The sequence below is a fragment of the Xiphophorus hellerii genome, chromosome 18 (assembly GCF_003331165.1).
Source record: "Xiphophorus hellerii strain 12219 chromosome 18, Xiphophorus_hellerii-4.1, whole genome shotgun sequence".
Taxonomy (NCBI): Eukaryota; Metazoa; Chordata; class Actinopteri; order Cyprinodontiformes; family Poeciliidae; genus Xiphophorus; species Xiphophorus hellerii.
In genome coordinates, this window is record NC_045689.1 from 15,856,465 (window position 1) to 15,878,657 (window position 22,193).

The window sequence follows — 22,193 nt, forward strand, 5'->3', positions numbered from 1 at the left end:
TTTTTTAAACATTTTAAGACTAGTAATCGAATCTGTTGTCTTTTTTCTGTTGGCATGCAGAGTTCCAGAGAAAAAGAAAAATATTATATTAAATTGTTGGAAGAGTAAATATTTAAGGATATTTATTTTTGAATGAGACTACTATTATTTACATGTTCAAGTACACCAGTGACAGTGTCGAACAAAATACGTGTATATTTACATATTTTCCAAAACATTTCACGAAGCAATGATAGAAGTTCCTGTTGAAAATTTCAGGGGGAAAAAAAATCTGCAAACATGTTAACTTGTTTTAAAAAAGAAAAGTTTAAGCTATCGTTACAATGTCTTAAAATACCATTTTTAAAAATAGAAGCAATATACATATGTAATCTTTGAAAACCTGCAATGTAATTCTTATAAAACTGTGTCTTTATGTAAACGTCAAACAAAAAAATGCATTATTTTAATAGAACACTTGTTAACTGTTAAAAAATATTTTAAAAGAATCAATTTTATCAAGGCTGCATTTTATTAAATAAAATATAATACAAGCAATGTACGCTTTTTAACTTCAGATGTTTAGAAAATGTTTCCCTCTTGTGGTTTGTAACAGGAACAGCCGCTTAAATAATAAAACTGCCCGCCCTACAAACTCTGCGGGGCAATTTAAGTCATGAAGAGAGAATATAATATTTTTTAAAAATTACTCTGATAGCAGTGTAATATGTAAAAGCAAGACAAAGTAAAAACAAAACAAAAGCATGTTTTCTATAAAAGAAGAAGTGGGCCATTCTTTTTTAGTTTTAAATACATGAAAAGGAAGTTTTGAAACATCACAGATTGTGCAAGACATCCTGATAAGCAACAATGTGGAACCCAACCCAACAGCTGCTTTTGCAGAGGTCAGCTATTCTGTTTTACATGGTTTCTTTGGAAAAACTAACACGGGAAACATTTCAGAGTTGATTCTAAACTGAATTTAAGTTCTTGGCAAAGAAACTTGCACAGAGTTAACATTCACATATTTTCTCCATAGGAATTAAAGACTGTACATTGGTTGTAAACACAAGTCCATCAGACTGTGGTTATCGCCCTTTCGTTGCTGGTGCTCTTGGTGGTGTTGCTTATACTCCCCCTTGATGCTGGGTCCTCGGTAGCGAAGTGGAGGATGTGACGCAAGGAGCGGTTCATACTGTCTTTGAAACTTCGCCCTACGCACACGTAGATCAGAGGGTTGAGGCAGCTGTTGAAGTATGCCAGACAGACGGTCAGCACCTGGGCCAGGTAGATTCTTGGACTATGGGAAGAACTCAGAGGGGTGGCCAGATCGATAAAGTCCATGATGTGCACGGGGAGCCAGCACAAGAAGAAGCTCAGCACCACAACGACAATGACTCTCACGGTTCGTTTGGATCTGGCTCGACCACGTGACATTCCCCTACAGGTGGTGCTGTAGACAACCAGGTGACAGAAGACAATGACAGAGAAGGGGAGGATGAATCCCATCACAAACCGGAAGGATGCGATGGGCCAAACACTTTCTTTGGAGTATGCTAGGAGACATTCCCTCTTAAGTTCCCCTTTTTCAATCAGCCGGGCGTAGACAAACTGAGGGATGCTGCCTAGCAGAGCCAAGCACCACACAGCCACACATGCCCATGCAGCGTGCTTGGGTCGCCTGTTGTTCTGGCACCATACGGCTTTTTTAACGAGCAACAGCCGATCCACACTGATCAGAACCAGCTGCAGAACACTAGCGTACATCACCAAATAGAAAAGGCCTTTCACTAGAGTGCAGGCTAGTGGGCCGAAGTGCCAGTGGTCATCATGTGCCAGGGGCACCATGAGCAGAGGGAGGGACAGGCAGCACAGAAGATCAGTCAGCGCCAGATTCAGGAACCATATCGAGGTGACCGAGCGGTTCATGCAGAAACCAGTCACCCACAAAACCAGCGCATTACCAGGTACTCCAAGCAGGACCACCAGGGCGTAGAGAACCAGAGACACTATCTGTATGGGTTGAATCGGAGGAATTAAGTTGAAGTCTGTGAAATTCTCCCCAAAGATGTCACGGAAGAGATCTTCAGAGGAGTTAGAAGTGTCACAAAAAGTGTCGGAACATTCTAAATCCATAGTAAATTAAACCTGTAAGTGAAGACAACATTTAATTGAATTAATTATTGTCTAATTTCATTTTAGAGACAATAATCTAGTGTACATTCCCATAAGGGTATGCAGATTACCTCTGAAAAGACACAAACTAATAAAAACCTATTACATTTAATGAATGTGCCTACTTACGGTTGATTGGTTTGTTGGAGTTCCACCCTGACACAGAAAGTTATGAAGCTGCAACAGCATTTAAGAGTACCTATAACAACTCCAACCCCCGTAACACACACATTCACAGATGTACACACCCATCAGTACAATTGCACGAGTCACTACACAGTTCTGTCCAATGAGAGTTTTAACAGAGTGATTACGTCAAGAATCTGTGAATCTGAAGAACTTGAACATTTTGCACAATGTCAAGTTTAACCGTTTTGAAAGTTTATGACACTCTGGCAACACACAGATTGCGTTGACCTTTTTCATGATCATGTAGTCTTTTGTGCATGCTAATGAACTTCTAGGAAATTGAAACAGCTAAATCACAGCTAAAGGTGTTTAAGTGCTCCTGTAAGTGATTGGGCATTATTTATACAGGGAGCACAGTGCAACAAGTAAAAAGAATTTTTTTTTTTTATTTCATTTATATTTATTTTGTCCTTTTTTGTCACACTTCTATGTTTTAAAACTTAAAACAAAACACTCAGCACAATTTTATTCACAGCTACACATTTTAAAATGTTTTTTCTTCTTCAAGTAGGATTATGCTTTCACTTGTTCTTCATTCTGGCTCTTCTCACTTCTGTTGTGACTTCCGTCACTTCCGTTTCCTTCAAGCTGATGTTTATCATTTCCTGGACATATTTAAGAAACAGGAATTGAACTTTTTTGTCACATATATATACATTATTGTGTTTTACTTTTGAGTGTTGAAGTGTATTTTACTTTAGAATTTTGCTTAGAAAAAAAAAAAGAAAAACTTCATTATCTATTATTTATTTTATTGCACTATGTAAATCATATGTCCTGTGGAGGAATCTTAGTATCTTGCTAGGTGTTCTCCAGTCCTTCATGACTGGTGACCTGAAACTTTCAGATGCATCTCTGCTTCAACATGCCTGAATGAAATAATTATGTCATCAGCAAGACTCTGGAGAACATGACTGCATGTTGAGGAGGTAATCCAGCCATTTTATTCAGAAACTCAAAGAACTTTACCACTACGAGTTTCATTGACCGGTGATCAGTGGCAACATTTATTTTTTCAAACAAAATAGACATTTTCGAAAAGTAGGTACACATAATATCACACTAACGTTTGTGTGTTTTACACATGCGTTGCTTCCCGGCAAACTTTTCTGATTTGAAAATCATATTGTGTATTAAACGGGAACTTGAGAAAACATTGTCCTACATGTTTAACACTTGAAAATTTTATTGTGTAAACTTATGGGAATGATGTTGTCCTGTACCATTTGAGGAAACATTTGACATGACGAACATTTCCCAATGTGTTTCACATAAATTATATTGTGTGGTAACATGAAGAACAACATGGAAAACATTTTCCCACGTCTTACATTCAAAGATGCTCATATGTAAAAACATTGAAACAAATATGTAAATTTATGCTTTGTAGAAAAAGTGAAACCTGTGAGGAAAATCTTTCCAAATGTAAAATTATGATGTTTTAAATGTGAAAACTGTTGTGCGTGTGAAAATAATTGTGTTGTGAAATGTGTAACACACAAACATTCCTAATGTGAAACAGATGGAAAAGGACTTGTAAAACACATGAAAATCTTGTGTAGCAAAATGTGACATGGACATCACACACACCCTTCTTAATGTTGAGGGGTTTTCCATGTTATTTTGCATCATGATAGGAGGAATTTTAACTATTAAAAATGACTACAAGCTGAAGCATGTAAAACAAAATTAATGTGTTTAGATTTCACATGTCAGAATGAAATCTTTCCATACCACGGGTACCAGATATAGAATTTATCCCGCAAATGTTGCCTCGGGTATAATTTCACACATTGAAATTATACAGCATTCAAAGAATTTGTCAACATTTAAAGTACATGAATAACATGTTATAATATTTAATTTTAGTTCAGTTGTTTGGTCTCATTACATGAGAAACTTCAAGTTCATATGTTTTTACGTTAATGGAGTGTGTAGTGTCTGGATCTTGCCTTAAGTAGAAGAACTTTAACAACATTTCAAACAATTAAACAGGGAATATTTAAAATACTAAATATGCTACACCCGTCATCTTTTCCCATATAAAGAGAACAAATACTTTAATGTTTAAATTTAAAATAATAATGTCTGTTTATTCAGGTTTCCCACAGAAGCAAAAACATTTTGGGGTTTAATCTGTTCAAACATTTATATTACTTCAAGAACTGTTGGTTTTTTGCTGCTGAAAGTAAACCTTTGTAATGAAAAACACATGTCAAAGTCCTGTGCAGTTCCAAGTTATATGAACCATCAGCAGGCAGCTAGCGTACTGTGATTTACTACATCCTACATACTGGAGGAATAAGCACATAAATATTTCCACTAAACTATGTGAAAGGAAAAGGAGCAGAAAAGAAAAAAAAATGCTGCAACATCAGGGTTTTTGAGAATATGAACCATCTCAAAAGAAATGAAACACAAACCTTCAATTTCAGCTAAATGTTGCCTTAAAATAAACTTTAAAAAAACAAATCTGTCCATTTGTTTCGATGATCGTCTTCCCCAATCAGAAAATATCAAAATCCTTCCAGTCAGAGACACTGAACCAAAATGTCCCGGTTGCCTTGTCATTTTATGTTGCATTTTTTTATTATTATTTTTATTTTATTTTATTACCTAACAACTATTATCGTGATAACATGTTTGCTGCTTTGAAGCTGATACAGAAGCTGTTTTTTGTTTTGGTTTTTTGTTTGTTTGTTTTTTTCATCCCAACAGTTATTGCTACAGTTCATCTCAAGATGTTTCCTCACAGGGTCAGCAGAGGCGATGTTCTTAGTGGAAGGTGGGGGCACTGTTGGGAGGAAGAGTCGGGGTGTTGTCTCTAAATGCGTCAGACTGAAGGTCTGCAGAAACAAAAAAAAAAGCTTTGATTGAGTTTCAAAGCATTGCAAAACTACCCACCATAAAATTCAGAGAGTTTGTATGGCCTTCAAAAGCATGCATGGGTTATCTGCCTTCACCCTGTTTGTCCTGTGTTGGTCTTTGTTGACCTGCCAATTACTTTTTTATATATAGAGAGCCAATTCAAAACTAATGTCACCTCAAAGCATTTTACAAAACAACCAGGTCCAGTTAATGTACAGAAATATTTGGTCAATTAAATCCAGGTAAAGTCCTAGTTATAAAACAATGCAGTCAAATTCGGTTTATGTCATCAAGGTTTCTTTCAAATGAAGTCCAGCTACTTCAAATGAGTGACTGGCTTTGCAGCAATTACTTCACCCGAATAAGGATGTGGCCGTTGTTTGCAATAGGTGGGTAACACTGCAGCAATCCCTCATTCTGGGCATTAAAACTGGTTTCAGAAAGCAAAAAGGGAAATAATGCTTTTAATTTTCAGTTAGGAATTTGTTTGATGCTGTGCGTGTTTTTATTTTTAAAACCTATTTCTCAAAGTATGTATCTAATTAAATAATTGCAAGGGCTTAAAACTAATCAAAAAATGACAAATTGAAACATTTCACAACTGTTTTTGAAAACTGGATTGATGGAGTTATTTATTTTAGAGCTGTCATGTTGTAACACACACAAAAAGAATCTGAGTTTACTTTTCTAAATATTCAAACATATGCAGTTTTTTTTTGTTTTTAGGTTTTCAAATACTATTGCATTTCCTATAGCGTCATTGTCTTGATGTTCTGGCTGCACGTATTTAGTATCCCAGTTAGTGCCAAACTGCCCTTGTTACTTTATATTTGTTGTCTTTAACATTTTTAAATTAATGTGCAGTGCATTCTTTCAGTTATTTTCAAAAGGAACTAGCTATATCGTTTCCTTTTTTTTTCTTGTAGTGAGAAGGCCATCAAAAAAATCACAGAAAGTGTCACATGTAACATGAAGAGAAATTTCAGCTTTGTTTGGAAATGAGGTTGTGTGCAAATTTCCTGTTCTATTTATGCTTCCTTGAAAAATCATTAGCTTTAAAAAGGCTTACAACAGTGAGCTTTGTTTCATCCTATTTAAGACAGCAGTTTAATATGAGCATATTTCTTTAAAGTCTTTGTTTGCTCCATGTTGACTTAAGCTAGTTTTCTCTAAAGTTATTAATTTATGAATAATATTTCTTGGTGTTGAGTAAGACCCTAAAATGTTTGACTGCTCAAAACTTCAAGAAATTAAAATATTCATACGTATGTGCCCTTCAATATTGGCCAATGCTGCTAGGAACACTTTTCTTTATTTTTCATACTTTTACACACTGAAAAATCACAATATCTAACAATAACATTTAAACTTATGTGAACATTTAATTTTGCAATATTTCATAACTGTTGTAAAAATATTACTGAACATTTTGGACAGAATAAAACTTTTATCTAAACATTGTAGAAATTGGATCTTTTTAATATATAACAGTTTTATAATAAACTGTTTTATTAAAAAAGTCACAACTTTTTTAATAGTTGATGCGTAAATTATATTTTCTGTAAAACATTATTGTGAAGGCTCACAGTTTTTTTTTTTATTATGAGCAAATGATAGATTGAAATCAAATTTTTGCAACTATAAAGGTAAATCCAAAACTGGGGGAATGTTCACCAGCTCACCAAGGAGTGTCAGGCCCGGCTGCTGCTGCAGTATTATTGATGTCTCCTCCTCTTCCTCATCTTCTCCCCAGTCAGCAATGTTGGCTGGGGGGATGCACTGCTCCAGGAACAGGTCCTCCTCATCGTCTTCTGTTTCTATATTCTCGGGAGGCCAGCGCAGCTCACCGCTTTCCACTTCGCTCACTTCTGTGGGCTCCACGACGATGGAAGGCAGACGCTCCTTGTCCCGATTTGGACTGTTCAGTGACGCCTCTGGGCCCAAGACAATTTCTATCGGGTCTGGGAAAATCTGGAAGAATCATTGGTTAAGAGTTGAAAAAATAAATAATCTTGCTGTCAAGCTTGAAAATACCTCTTTTGTTGTCTATTTAATTCTCTCTTTTTCAAGGTAAATATTCCTGCAGATTACAAAGTCAACAAAATACAGCATTATCTATTCAGCTTTATTAGCTGAATAGATAATGTTCTTTAGGATCTTATACTTCCATTTTTATGGAGTTTGAAGAATTATCTAGTTTCCATACATCTTATTCTAATGCTACTGCTCTTTTTCAAGCATAGTGGTGCATACTGCTGCAAGAGAATGTTGCTGTGTTCATGCTAGACCTGATTTAAGGTTTTTATTTGGTTCACCCTGACATTCTGATCCTTTTCTGTTGCTTCTTCTAAATTCAGAACTTCCTCTTCTTCCATTGCTTGTGGCATCCCCCAAGGTCCTACTTTAGGGTTTCTTCATTATTTCCTCTTTCAGTTCATTTGAAACACTTTACATCTCTTATGCCTTACATGACATTCAGTTGTAGATGTGGTTGTATGAAACTGATGTATGAAACTCAGTACTCTATATCATAGCTATGCAAGATTATGAGCTATTCAAAAACGATTCAGAAATATTTAGGTAACTTTGCAACATTGTAGTACTATGATGCTGACAGAGCCCACCTGGAATGGCAGTCTTTGGTCCTTCTTTTGCATACCTTCACAGTTTGGATCTTGATCACTCATCTTCTGCACACCCCTGCAGAGAGAGTAAAATTAAACTAAGGGAAATCAGGGAAATAACGAGAAAAATGGTTTTAATTTCTCTGCAGCAAGTGGAAAAAAGTATTTACGTTAAAGCTTACATGACGGTTTTTCAAATGTTGCATAATAATGTAAATACCAATTCAGAATGATGGCTGCATTCACATCAGTGTAACTCTCACTTCATGTTTTTTTTTTTGATTTGTGTGCAAATCTGCAGTAGTTTACAATTTCTTTAGTTCTGTATATTAGCATAAAATGCTGAAGTTTCAGAAGGATCGTGGGTGAACTGTTTTGAAAGTCTGTTCCACTGAGTCAAATCATCTGATCTTCCATGTAACCTCACTGTTATCATCGAGCTTCCCGGCGTTTTGATTGGCTCATAGATTTTCTGTCCTACGTCATGTGGCCCAGTCCTGGTACAGATGCGTGCAAGTAGGACTCCCACACACAAAGTGAAACACATTAATTCTGCAGATTAATACACAGTTCAAACTGGGTTGGAAACTAAAATGGATCATAGTCTGCAGTCTTTCCCTCTTATTTGATTTTCTGGCTCGGAACCTGCCTGAGCGAATGCTCTGTTTTATTTTGGCCAGCCTATGAGCTCCTATAAATATTAGGTCGGGTTTTGTTCTGTCAGTAACATGGGTGGGTTTGTGAATGTCCCACCTGCAGAATACCTGATGGGAAATAGAAAGGCCTGCAGAGCTGGCTCCAATCCTCTATTTATTCCTTTCTCGTGCTTTGCTTCTTCTTTTCTCCCTGCTTCTCATTTTGTTTGTTCCATATAAGAACCAGTCAGTGCATAACGCCAAGGGCAGTGACCCAACCTCCTTACTCTTGCTCTTTAATTAAATGTCCATTTAAAAACTGATGCAATCTAAATTATATTCTGGGCTCTATTAGCAAATCCCAGCTACATAAATGTCCTGCTAGGTAATAAAGCAATAAAAATATTCTGTGAATTCTTCCCTGCAAAGATGACCTATATGACTTTTGGTTGAGAACAGGAGGATGTGAAAGAGAAAGGTTGCTCTGTACTTATTTGTGGTGCTTATAAATATAAGACTTTGGCCCACAAAAACACATTTTGAGCTTATTTTTTACCTAATTTTTCAGTTTCAGTTACACTTTTATTTGGCGCTGTAATCCGGTAAATAACAGAAGCACAAATGTCTGCTTAGGATTGATGCTGTATTTCCAAAATATTAACTTAGAGAAGCTTTAAGACTTAAAAAACTGCCTTTACACAATTTCCACAGAAGCCATATTTACAATGCAGACCCAGTGAATAAATTAGAATTTTATTGTAAAGTCAATTAACATCAAGAATGTTTTTTCAAGATTAAACACATTATATGGACACACAGAGATTAGAATTTTGAAGGCCTTTATTTCTGTTTATTACAATCATTTCCTGCTGTGAAGACATGACATTTAAATTTAAAATATGACATAAGACCAAAAAAAACACAAAACATTTTTAATACAGAAATGTAGCCTTAAGGAAAATATGTTTAGTACCTGCTAAGAGGTTAATAGTAAACGCTGCTTGCATTTTTAAGATTGTTACCCTTCTGAGGGTTTTTTTTCCAGAATTGGCCACAATTTAGTTCTGTCCATCTTGCCATCAGCTCTGATCAGCTTCTAGGTCTCTTCTAAGGAAAAGCATTCCCACAGCATGATGCTGCCACCACTTTGTGTCATTGTGGGGACAGCATGATCAGAGTATTGTACAAAATTGGTTGTTTTTTGACACTCTTCCATAAAGGTCAGATTTGTGGAATGGCTGAACAGATTTTAGCTGTTCTTCTTTTTGCTTGATTTATCAGGGTGGCTTTATGATTCTTTACAATTATATTTATTGTTCGCTATGAGCAATACACAAACACTAAGCCAGTTTGCACAATGGGCAAAACGAGGACACCCTGTTCTCGTCCAAACAGGATCGGCTTTGGGAGGATACTATCATGTTTGACCCACTTGTGAACGTGTGCAGCTTTGCAATTCAATTTTTGATGCTGTGCTGTTGACAAGTGTTCCATGCTAAGCTGTTTGTGTGCCACCTGGTATGGAAACTTTCAGCAGCTATTATGATGAAGAAGCTTAACCTCTGTGTAATCCCTCGCATGCATCATTGTTTCATCATTGATTCAGCTCAGTCAACAGTCACCCTCACTTCTTTTTTTCCCTTGATGGATTGCACTACATTTGACTGAACCCATCCACAAAATATGCTTGTCTCATCTATGACAAACAAGAAAAGTATACTAAATGGTAGATTTTTGTTAGAACAGAGAACAGTCCATGTCTAACATGACTGAATATCAAATCTACTTCACATTAAATTCAGGTCATAAAATTAAGTTGTTAGCAAGACGATGGTGTGAATGATAACAGTCATCTTTTACATTTCTGACTAACAAGGTTAAACATATATTTCTTTCCTGTTTTCACACCACAATCAGATTATTTTTTATCACTTTCCTACATTTAGTAATTCTTTCTCGCGCACAAATGAAGGTGTTAGACTGAGGTACAACCTTCCCAGAGTGGCTTGTCAACAAAACTTACTGCAATCAACAACTCATTTACCATATTTGGTCACAGGAGAACTGTAGTTAAAGCCTCACTTGTCTCAGTTAAGTACAGTGTCTTTATCTTTCAATAAGGAAGAAACTAGTCTGACTCATGTTTCCCAAATGACATAGTTCTGATGACTGATAGAACAAAAGTGGAACTGTGTGTCCCAATACATCTGGCATGAAGCTAACACAACATTTTCTAAAACAAAATATATTTTGCTGTTCTATATCAGCACCTTAAACTTTAGCACAATTTAATTATGCACGAGGACAACCGTTCAATGTGCTACAGCGAGTTTGACCTCCAAATAGCTAAAAAATATATATATAAGGTTTTAAGAGGCCTAGTCAAAGTCTGGACTTAATTCCTGCTAAGGTGCTGTTGCATGAGCTTAAACGGGGCATTCAAACATGAATTTGCTTTTGCTTTTGCAGCTCCATTGCAGCTGTAAAAGACTCCGCATATGTTATGGTGATAACCAGTTAGTAGGGTTAGGTGGTGAAAACATTTATACTTAGGGCTAATTATCTTGGATTGCTCTTTTCCCCAATAAATAAATTCATTATTTTAAAAGCATACTTTTTGCATTTAGTCAAGTTATATTTGTCTGATTTAAAAGTTTGCTTAATAATAATGTGAATGTACAACAAAAACTGAAAAAACAGTAAAACCTGTCTCACCCCTCTGTTTGTCTTGCTACTGTTATTTTCTCAACTGCTCCAGAACATTCTGAGGGTCAAAGCAGACTAAAACCTGATGAGGAACTCATGTTTCTTGACAACACACTCTTGTTTTGCAACGGTGGAACTGAAGCTTTGAGAAACTCTGGAAAAAAATTGCAACAGTCCAGTTTCTGTAGTTCTTATATTTATCTTGCACTTAATGGTTTATTCTCTAATACAATGATAGGAGAAATGAGGAAAAAAGATAGCCCTTAAAGTTTAACCTAATCTGAAGTGCAGATAAAAATAACAGAAACTTTATATAATAATATCTCAATATTTCAAATATCTCACCATTTTTGAACTAGATATTATCTTGGGGATTTTTCTAAGTAGCGGATGCTCAACTTGCCTCCTTTGCACGAATAAGTGACATTTCACAACGCATTAGAATGAAACATGCATGTTTGTATTTTTTTTTTGTTTTTTGTTTTTTAAAAACGTCACTATTTCTAAATGTTTGAATTTGTGGGGAGGAATTTCTTATGTCAACGTCATGCAATTTTTTTCATTTATTTTCAAATTATATTTTGAAAACATAATTTTCAAAATGGTATATCTTTCTTTCACATACAGATCTTCAAAAGGATAAGTCTTTTGCTAATTCTTATAGCATAAATTTTTTTTAAAAACTGTTTTGGCAGGTAATTTGACAGGGTTCAAGCTTTAATTATGAAACTTGAAGTGAATAGATTGAAACACCATATAAAAAACCTGGGAAGAAACTTCTACTCTAAACCATGTTGCATTGAGAAGAAGTTGTTTGGTGTTTGTGAGTCAGGCATAAATGGAAAATTCCTGTGCCTCTGAAACATACAGTGTATTTCCACTGATAAATCTAAAGCACTTACCGTACATGTGACATTTAAACAGGTTTTTATCAGTTAATTTCTCGCTTACCATTGACGAGAACTTTTATTCTGTAGTTATTTTCTTCATGATCATATCTTCATGACTCTTCCTTAAACTGCGGGGTTGTGATTATAATATGACAGCTAATTTAGCAGCTTTTTGCTAATTAGGGTTTAATGTTAGGTTGCTTCCTACCCTTCTTTAGCAGTCAGGTGCATGTCTTGTCCGTCTTGGCATAGTTCCACAGTGGTGAAGCTTGGTTCCTCCACTGTGAGCAAAGGCGACACCAGAGGGGGTGCATGAGGGGGTGAGCAGCTCCCACAGCATTCCCCCTCTGCTGTCCTTCCACAGGAACTTGTGGCCTCCAGGGCGAAGCCCGGAAGAAGTTGGGCTTCCAGATCTTTATAAATACCAGAGCTTGATAGAAGATTCAGTTGCGAGTGAGGTTTTGGTCTTCCTTGGTCAGTCAAGGCAGCCCTTTGCTTCTCTGGTCCAGATCAATATGTCCTCCCATCTGCCCACATGTGCTCCCCTCTCTCCTTTATCCAACTTCGCTTGGTTTCGTCTCTCTTTCTCTCTCTGTCTCTGGATGTTTCCCTTTTCCCCCCCACCAACTGCAAGGCTTTGGGGCAGAGACGGATTAGCGTCTCTTTCGATTACAGAGGCTGATGGGTGACGTCAGTCTGGCTTGACCATCCCCTCTGATGAGTTGGCGCACTGGGTCACTCGTACATCTGCAAAGTGTAGTCGCACAACAGTAAAACCATAGATAAACTCAACAGAAACGACAACAACATGGACACTTGGAGCTTTGCATTTATATATAGTGTATGGGTCTTTCTTATCCATCTGTCCATCATTATCATCAAGACTCTCTCTCACTGCGTTGTCAACTGTGCATCCCTCCATCTGTGGATTTAGATTGGGACAATTCATGGAATTAGCTCAGAGGATCAAGGGCTCAGGCGTGGGGAGGGGATGGGATGTGTGTATATATATATATAACAGGCAGCAACTGTTGCTAAACAGGCAGAGCACCACAAAATGCAATATGTAATCCCATCTGTAGGCCAAGTCAAGGGACCTTTAGCAGAACAAAGATAACGCAGCATTAAACATGTTTTTCCTCTTTAATTTTAATGACTTTTTAAATTAGTGAAAAACAAATTAAAAACTGCAGATGGAATTTTCCATCCGCAGTTTTCATCAAACATTCACGATCTCTTTAAAAGATGTTACTGAATCTATAAGTCCAATTTAAATTCAAAGAGTTCATAGCTAGATTTTACAAAATTTTCAGATTTATTTTTTTTATTATTTTTGTAATTACAGTCATATTCAGTAAGTTAGATCATGGGTTCTAATAAATAAATAACATTATCAAGTTTGAAACATACTTTTTTATTAAGCCCACAATTTATTTATAATTTTTTATTTGTTTTTATTAAGTAATACTCTAATCTTTAGTGCTAAGATAACATAAAAAAGGGAGTTGAATAAAAAAGACTTGAAAATATTAGTTCCTGTTTAATGAGTCTATATGGTTTCTTTCACTTAGTAAATTGAGTCACTGAAATAATTTTAAAAATATTAGCCTTTCAATATTTCAGTTAATTGAACATGATTATAAGCTCTGAACTACAACTGTTAGTTTTGCTAACTTACAGAAACAAGGTCCTATGGTTTAAATACCTGCTGGAGCCGATCTGTGTGGTATTATGCGGTGTATTGAGAGATATTGTTTAAAAAAAACCCTTCCTTCTTGAAGTCTTCTTACATATCTATAGTGTAACAAAACATATCTTAGGCCATACACTAAGTGATATAAACAAACATCAGTGTTATTTTGAAATTATTAACATTGAAAACATAGTGTTTTTGATGTGAACATAGGGAGATTAAAGGCTTGATTGAATGTAAATATATAACATTTTTATGATACATGTATTCTTTTTTTTTTTAAATAAATCCAGTGTATTTTATGTTTTAAAAACTTGTTTGTGTTGTTATTTTTATATATTTCCGTAAAAGCTATGCATAAAAATATGAGATGCATTTCACTAAAAATGTTGAGTGATTTTTTTTTTTATAACAGTTCGGAACATTTGGAGAAATTGTATTAAATAATCACAAACATGACTTTCAAACTTAATGCAGGTCGTCCTCCCTCCAGTGGGAGGCGCTGTTTCTGAAAGCAAGACAACCGTCACCCTGCTTTACATGCTGTTTTTGAATGGTAGCGACTACGTAAACAGACTTTTATCTTGATTTTCATATTCTTTCTTTCAGTAAATCAATTTCAGATGGATTTAGAAGGTGGAACATACGAGCCGGGATTTGTTGGAATACGGTTTTGTCAAGAATGGTGAGTCTTAGACAGAAATTACATTAAAAGAAGTGCCATTAGCATGCTAGCTATATAAAGTGCTACCAAGTTTTTTTTCTACATAACGATGTTGGTTTTAGCTACAGTAAATAAATATCACGGTGACAATGTTCATTCTTCTCTCAGTAATAACATGTTGTACCCTAAGGAAGACAAAGAGAACCGCATCTTGCTGTATGCGGTAAGTATTTGGTCAGAAACTAGTCGCTCATTTGTTAGCATGAGAAGAGGAAAAACACATACTGACAGTTTTTAATAGATTTTAACACGTTTTTCTGTCTCATTGAACCTACAGTGTAGAAACTGTGACTATCAGCAGGAGGCTGACAACAGCTGCATCTATGTCAACAAGATCACCCACGAGGTTGAGTATGTAATAAATATTTTGTTATATCTATTATCTATTTTTAAATGTGCATCTTGTTTTGTCTCTGCACCTTGTTTAGCAAAAAAAAAAAAAAGAATCCTGATTTTGCTCTATTGTTATAACAGCAAATACTAGTACACCAGCTCTGGTGCATAAAATAGTATTTGATGCAAACCCAACAGTAGCTTCTTTTTTTTTTTTAGAATAACACATATTTAACAACTGCACATTTTTAACAATATTTTCCTTATATTATGCCACATCAGGGAGTGTTTGCTTTGCTACAAATTTTTCATTTGTGGTCTAAAATTATTGATTTTGCTGATTAAAACAATCTTGTGATTTCTCTTCAGTGAACTGACACAAATCATCGCTGATGTAGCCCAGGATCCAACGCTGCCGAGAACAGAGGATCACCCCTGTCCAAAGTAAGTGCTCTTCTTGTCTGTGCCATTTTTCTCTGGAAATGTTGAGTTTATGTTTACGCGTAAGTGACTAACTTTCCCACAAGAAAGCTAAAAATGTTATTTATACACTGAAGCAATCAAAGTATGCAGGTAGCAGCAGATTTGATACCAAATGATTGAGAGAACTGTTCTCCTTTGAAAACTGGATTTAAAAGCAGCTTGTGTCAAGCTAAACTATGCATGGACCTGTCTCCAAAGATGTCTTTTTTTCATCTCTTTACAATTTGACCTCATAGTCAAAAAACAGTGGACAGAAAATGGCCTTTGTAGCAATATTGATGGCAATTACTACTAACATTTTCTATTACAAATATCTGAAAATCGCTAGACAGTGACAAAAATATTGTTCTATTTGACTTTTTACATATGCCAATGAAAAGCATAATGCAAGATTTTCTATTTGTATTTGCTGAATGTAACTGAGAGAAAACAACAAAGATCTGCATCATTAATCAGATCTTATGTCTTTCCCATCAGCCAGATCCCTTCCTTTCCCAGTTAGGCTTTCCTTCATGTCTTTCTTTAGGAGTAGCCTAGCATCTACAGTGTTTCAAGATTCCTTTGCTTTTATAATTTAAAAAAAAGTATATACGTTTGGTCTGATTTTTCTGTTGAATAAAGAACTAGCATGACATTCTTGTTCTTCCTTATGTTACACTATCTCACTAAAACGTGGTGGTATTTTTGACATTTGCTTGATGCTTGTTACTTCCCAGATGCGGTCACAAGGAGGCAGTGTTCTTCCAGTCTCACAGTATGAAGGCTGAGGTAAGAATTCCCCTTAAAGGAAGTCTTTATGACCTTTCTGTAGTTGTTCCTCATTGGATGTTATTGACATATTTTGAACTTATTTGATCAAAAACAATGTTTACATAAATGTTTTTGCACACCTGAATAATTGACCTACAATGGCTTCACTATTGCAGCCTAGAAAACTCAGAACTACACGACAAAACTACTCCTTCAAACACCAATCTGAATCAGGAACGAGACAATTAGCTGAATAAATGTTTCAATTGTACCTGTTTATAATGATTATCAGCTTTCGAAGTGAAAAATTAGTACTAAAACTGATTAATGAGAAACACAATTTTAACATTAACTTACTAAATTAAACAACCCTTGCAGTTTTATAAGGCTTAATTGAAATGATTAATAATTATAAATACAAAGTGTGTACATTTTATATTATTCTGTGTTTTGCCCTTCCCAGGATGCTATGCGTTTGTATTATGTCTGCACGGCCCCTCACTGTGGACACCGGTGGACAGAGTAACGCCTGTATAATCATGAAGAGGTCCATCATTTGCATCTAATAGCAGGGTTTCTTCCCTAGCATGTGGACAAGTCAAACGGTCCAAGTAGGAACCATGAGATGGATTTTTTATATATATATATATAACCACTTTCTGGATAGAATGTGTTTGGCAGTGATCAGTTATTTTGTTAGATTTAAAGAATTTGTTTTTAGGTTTTGTCTGTAATTAAACTTTTTATTAAAAAAATTTACAAAGTTCAGCTTGTGTTACTTCTTCACAAAGCTCTCTTAGTACATTTGTTTAAATTTAGGACATTTTATTTAAAATATTGAACCATGGGGTTCAGCTTTGCTTATGTTCTGAATTTAAACTGTTATTGTGAGAGGAAGAACATGGAAGATTTTCTTTAATCCATAAAGGGTTGCAATTGCACATATACCCCACTAAACAATGGGGAAAATGGTGCGTGAATCTATGCAATTTTTTTGAAGCCATCAACAAACTTCTGGGATAATCCTGCCTGAATATTTCAATTGTTTTATTATTAATGCTCATTTAAATTGGTTTGTGTAATCCAAAAAGTTTTAGTGTTTTCACTTTTACTTTGTATAAATTTCAACCTTCAACCTATTGAGAAGTTGAACTTTATAAAGTCATTCCTTCATATATATCAATTTGTACCACTAGTGGCACAGACCATCTATATAATGCTGCCACCACAAAGTTTTTCTTGCATTTTAAAGCCCAATTTTTGACAGTTTTTGGTAGGTTCGAGACCTTAGTGGTTCCGGTTTAGTTTCTGAAAATTCTATGTTGACACAGTTTGGGTTTCTAAAAGTCAGATGAACACAAACACTCATCAAAACTGGTTTTGAGATCAATAAATGTGGTTAGCATGGAGTTTCTGGGCTGATCCGCTCAAAGCTCTGTTAAAAAGTTGTGGCTATGCCAAAAAAACTCAAAGTAAAAATGACTTTCAATCCTGTGACTGCATGAAAACTGCTGACAATGATGTTTTTGCACATTAACCGTAAGTTCAGCTGTACTGTACAATCCACAGTGTCTTTGTATTTCCTCCTTGAATATCTACTGCTAGTTCTTTGTGATTAACCTTTTTATGCACTAACCGAAATTATTTTAAAGTCACAGATTTAGCCAAGTGAATCGCAGATTTCTGCTTTAACAGGATTCATTCACCGTTATTCAGCACTTATGATTGTGTTATTTCCTAAAGTCAGAGCTCAAGCTAAGACTGATGGATTTTCCTAATCTCTGATACACTGTGGGGGAAATTATTTAGAGTTAGACGGATAAGCTGTTTCAACAACAAACCAACAGAATCAAATATTAATGTGCTGCCTTCATTGGAAAATTCTTAAACTTAAGTTGGATGTCTTTTCCCAGGTCGTTTTATTAGTTTTACGTCTTGATTAAAAAAAAAACAAAAAACGATACTGTGATTTTAAACCCAGTTAAAGTTTCAATTTAGTGACACTACCCACTGAATCCTTTGTCTAGATTGTAACTAAACAGAAGCAACGGCATCAATAAAGTACACTTAATTTATAGTTTTGAAACAGCAACATTTTACTTCCTCGTTTCTGTCGACATGAGATGTTGTTCCAGTTTTTCCAAAAATCAAAACGCTATTGTAATGCATTTCATTACAAATATCAAGACGCAGTACTTTAGCTTGACTAATGAATGTTTTTTCCATGTGGTCAATTGCATGTTATTTCATACGGAAGGAGTAAAATTTCCACAATAGTACTACTGCAAGCAGTGAAATCACGGCGTGAATTCACACCAAACGAATCAGTAGACTTTGGAAGTTCTCATGCGATTTTTTTGTTTGTGCGTCTAATTTAAAGTCTGTAATTAATTTTGAATATCTCTAATCTGTTGGTAGTGCATTGTTTTAATATTTGAGCAATGTTTACAGATTTCTAGTGGTAAACTTTTTTTTATCTTCAACTCAGTGCACATGAGAAAAAGGTATATATTAAGTTTTCCAAAATGCAGCACAAAATGTAATGGGCACATGGAACGAATGTATAATCAATTAAATCTAGGTGCAGACAATACAACCCAGGAAAGTTTGGAGTTCCAAAAAAAACCCACTAAGCACTAATGACTGTACAAACTCTGGATTTTTCTGCATTAGGAAGATTAGCAGGTGATGGCTGAGGGTATCTGGTTTGGATATAAAAGGATTTTGTTCCTATAATGATTGCTTATGACTTCCCACTCTCTCACTTCCCACTTTGTTCACTTCAACCTGCAGACATGCAGAGGTTATCTATAATGTCATGCAAAAGTATATCTTTCACAATAGAACCTCAAACCTAAGCATGCAAAGTAGCAGGTAATTGTCAGTCAGGAGTTCACAGTGATTGAAAGTATACATGGTCTTCAAAATTATTTAGCTTTAACTTTAGAGTTACTTTACAGTGTTGCACTCTTTTGTGTTGCTCTATCGTATAGAATTCCAATAGGATGGATTGAAGTTTTCAGTTATAACCTGGAAAAGTATGAAAAATTTCAAAGAGTGTTAATACTTTTGTCAGGTATTTTATCATCACTGGGTAATTTGACAGAACATTGGCAGATCTCACGTTGACTCAGAAATGATGATTATGGGCTTGCAAACTGCTGAGTTTCTAAATAATTGAAGACAAGAAAAAGTTTGTCTTTTTTTTTTTTATTTAGAAATTTTGCTATTCTTTTTGTAAAAAATGTTTTCCTTGAATGGTCTTTGCATTACTCTTTATTACACTATCAAAGGTATTCTGACTCCTTACTCATTAAAAAGTCCTGTCCAATTTCCTACTTTGGGAAAACAAACAAATCAATATTTCAAAATTGCCACCAATGATTTTCTGTCAAAATTTTAAAGAACTTTTGAAATCCTATCTGATGTGTTGGAACAAAATTGCCAGTTTCTCAGCCTGAGTGTGTGACAGTCTGTTTAATTACGCTTCCTCCTTATTTCCTGTATGTTTATTCCTACCAGCTAGTTGGGCAACTGTATGACCATGACTCCGGCAGCTGCATCTGTTGCATAATCATTTGTTTGCATGCAACAACAAAGAACATGTGAGGTGTACTTTCCATAACCACACCCTCCTAAACAAACTCTGATAAGTTAGGTGTGCAGTATGCTGCCCGGTTAGTCTTCACACTTACAAGCTGCTGTGTACAGCCTCATGGAACAAACAGGTATATATTTTTATATATGGATATATGTATTTGTTTATTTTTAGTCAAAAACCAACCTGCAATTTTAATTATCTCTCGATCTTTAAACTATGTTCAGTGAACATAGTTTCAAGGCAACAGTGGGGAGCAGCGGCCCCGAAGCAAAAGGAGAGCCTGGAAGGTCCAGCCCAGAGAGTTGTGATACACCACACTGCCCTCCAGAGCTGCAAAGACCTGGCAGAGTGTACAGATGAGCTTCTGACAATCCAGAGGCTTCATATGAAGGAAAGACACTTTGATGACATTGGGTATAAGTGAGTATATTTTCCTTTTATTGTTCTAAATGTTAAGGAAACATAATTTTTGAAGTGAACATATGTTGTGGTAATTTTCTATTTTTAGTTTTCTTGTTGGCGGAGATGGGAGTCTATTTGAGGGCCGAGGTTGGGGTGTGATGGGAGCGCATACCAAAGGTCACAACGGTGACTCCCTGGGCATTGCTTTCATGGGCAATTTCAACAGTAAGCACTCCTTTTGGATTTATCAACAATGGGACAGAATAGAGGTGTTAAATGCTGACTAATCTCTTAACCATGTGGATAATAAGGATTGCCTTCTTCTTCTTGTATTTTCAGATGACACACCAAGCAGAGAGGCAATATTGTCAGTCAAACAGCTGCTAATGTCTGGAGTTTTACAAGGCTTCATCCGACCAGAGTTTGCCCTGTATGGCCACAGGGATTTAGGAGCTACACAATGCCCTGGAGAAAATCTTTATGCTGCACTATCACAACTGAGAAGCTCAACTTAAAATAAACTCCTGAGGGAAAGAGAGAAAGGGGAAGACTAAACTATGAATTTCTTTCAACCCTTAACCAGGGTCATGAGGGTAGAACTCATATATTTTTTTATCTGCTGCTGTCAAAACGCCAAGACCGTTTCATGCCAACGACAAGTAACCCATAACACTAAGATACTGGCAGTTGAAACTTTCCTGTAAGTCCAGTAAGTTGTGAGGTGGAAACTCCAGAGATTGGGCAAGACATCCCAAAAGTGCTCAGCTGAATTGAAATCAGAGGAATCTGGAGGCCAAGTCAATACCTCAGGCATGTTGTTCTGCTCCTCAAACTAGTCCTGAATAGCTTTTGTTTTGCTACAGAGTGTATTATCGTGGTGAAAGAGGTCACAGGCAGCAGGATATACTGCTTTCATGAACATTCACCCGCACCTTCTTTCATTTCTCCTTGGAGCAGTTCTGAAAGATTGAATTTGAGCAACAGTTGCTGTCTTTTATTTGATCAACGCACATTGATCATAATGGGCAGGGATCATATCCCCGACTCCAATATTTCTCTGCCTGGCTTTCTAACCCCGGATAGAGATTTAAGGAAGAGCCGCAAAAGCAAGTGAGGTGGATTAGCTGTGCTCCCAACAGTTGGTGATGTCATTTGGGACAATATTATCACTGCTGCCCAGAAATTTAAAATGTAGCGTGTCGTGACAGCCATGAGACTGTCATACAGCAACAGTCTTTAGTCAGAGGGCTCTTCAGAGTTGATGTGAGACTGACTGCCACCTATCAAGTTTGAGGAAAACTTTCTCTTGCTGTTTAATATCTTAGTTCTACTAACAAGAGCTGTGATGAAGAGATAATTTGTGTTATTGACTTTCCTGTCAGTAGTCGTAATGTAATGTCCAAACTGTATCAAATCTCAGCCTGTAAGGTTTGTGCTTCTCCACCAGAGGGAGCAATGATAAAGGATGAGATTTAAAAAGGGGCTCCTTATCTGCAACACTAAAACCTCAATGTTTTCTGTTGTACTATTGACCAATTACTTGCGTTCAACTGCAATACTACTATAAAATTCTATTTAATTATTGATTCTAGCATAATGGGTGCCGGCAAATCTAAATTCATATATTTATTCATGTGTTGTATTTTTTTAAAATAAAAAATATTGTAAGATCGCTGCAGGATTTGTGGTTTTTTTTTTTCTTTTACTTTTTTTTTCTTTTTTACTTTAGCGCTCTACGCAAAAATATCAGTGCTCAATTTTCACCATCTGAATCACAAATAAAGCTAAATATATACAAAAGAAATCTTAGGAAAGAGCGATGTTGTTCTCAGGGTGTCACTGAGATCATTCAAAACAAAACGAGACGTGAATTCATACGATAGGCAGAGGAAAAACATCCAAGAGGATTACAGCTGTTGGGGCAACGCTGCGCCTTTTCTGCAGGGCCAAAAGCATTCCCGACAAGTGCTCACTTGTGCTCGGCGATAGTGCAGAGAGGCCTCCGTATCAACGTGACTCCTACATGCAGGAACAAATAGCATGTAGTTAGAAACGTTATGATATCTGCAGATGCATGGTGAAACTCAAACAAGGATTCTGATTGATGGAAACAAGCAAGCAAACGCTCTTGATTATATCTA

At 36.0% G+C, this 22,193-nt stretch overlaps 4 protein-coding genes across 6 annotated transcripts; 2 read left to right on the top strand and 2 right to left on the bottom strand.

Annotated features, from left to right (window-relative positions):
* Positions 1–105: 105 nt before the first annotated feature.
* Positions 106–2,419, bottom strand: c5ar1 (complement C5a receptor 1). The gene is made up of 2 exons (XM_032545619.1): positions 2,284–2,419; positions 106–2,127 (listed from the first exon to the last, which is right to left on the bottom strand). Exon 2 carries the CDS (start codon positions 2,113–2,115, stop codon positions 1,057–1,059), a length of 1,059 nt encoding a protein of 352 aa, XP_032401510.1. The 5' UTR covers positions 2,116–2,127; positions 2,284–2,419; the 3' UTR covers positions 106–1,056.
* Positions 2,420–3,189: 770 nt separating this feature from the next.
* Positions 3,190–12,723, bottom strand: lbhl (LBH regulator of WNT signaling pathway, like). Of its 2 annotated transcripts, none has more exons than XM_032590306.1 (4): positions 12,275–12,723; positions 7,836–7,911; positions 6,894–7,182; positions 3,190–5,189 (listed from the first exon to the last, which is right to left on the bottom strand). In XM_032590306.1, exons 1-4 carry the CDS (start codon positions 12,295–12,297, stop codon positions 5,119–5,121), a joined length of 459 nt encoding a protein of 152 aa, XP_032446197.1. In that variant the 5' UTR covers positions 12,298–12,723; the 3' UTR covers positions 3,190–5,118. The 2 variants fall into 2 exon arrangements, with proteins under 2 accessions (XP_032446197.1, XP_032446198.1); XM_032590307.1 differs by lacking the exon at positions 12,275–12,723 and adding an exon at positions 11,186–11,298.
* A 1,545-nt stretch (positions 12,724–14,268) lies between these two features.
* polr2i (RNA polymerase II subunit I) lies at positions 14,269–16,684 on the top strand. 2 transcript variants are annotated; one of them, XM_032546214.1, is made up of 6 exons: positions 14,269–14,444; positions 14,592–14,646; positions 14,761–14,834; positions 15,186–15,260; positions 16,016–16,067; positions 16,513–16,684. In XM_032546214.1, the coding sequence occupies exons 1-6, from the start codon at positions 14,383–14,385 to the stop codon at positions 16,573–16,575; spliced, it is 381 nt and encodes a 126-aa protein (XP_032402105.1). In that variant the 5' UTR covers positions 14,269–14,382; the 3' UTR covers positions 16,576–16,684. The 2 variants fall into 2 exon arrangements, with proteins under 2 accessions (XP_032402105.1, XP_032402104.1); XM_032546213.1 differs by lacking the exon at positions 16,513–16,684 and having other exon boundaries at positions 16,016–16,428.
* Positions 16,685–18,453: 1,769 nt separating this feature from the next.
* pglyrp5 (peptidoglycan recognition protein 5) lies at positions 18,454–21,727 on the top strand. The gene is made up of 4 exons (XM_032546212.1): positions 18,454–19,777; positions 19,875–20,070; positions 20,159–20,277; positions 20,392–21,727. Exons 1-4 carry the CDS (start codon positions 19,765–19,767, stop codon positions 20,565–20,567), a joined length of 504 nt encoding a protein of 167 aa, XP_032402103.1. The 5' UTR covers positions 18,454–19,764; the 3' UTR covers positions 20,568–21,727.
* The last annotated feature ends 466 nt before the right edge of the window (positions 21,728–22,193 follow it).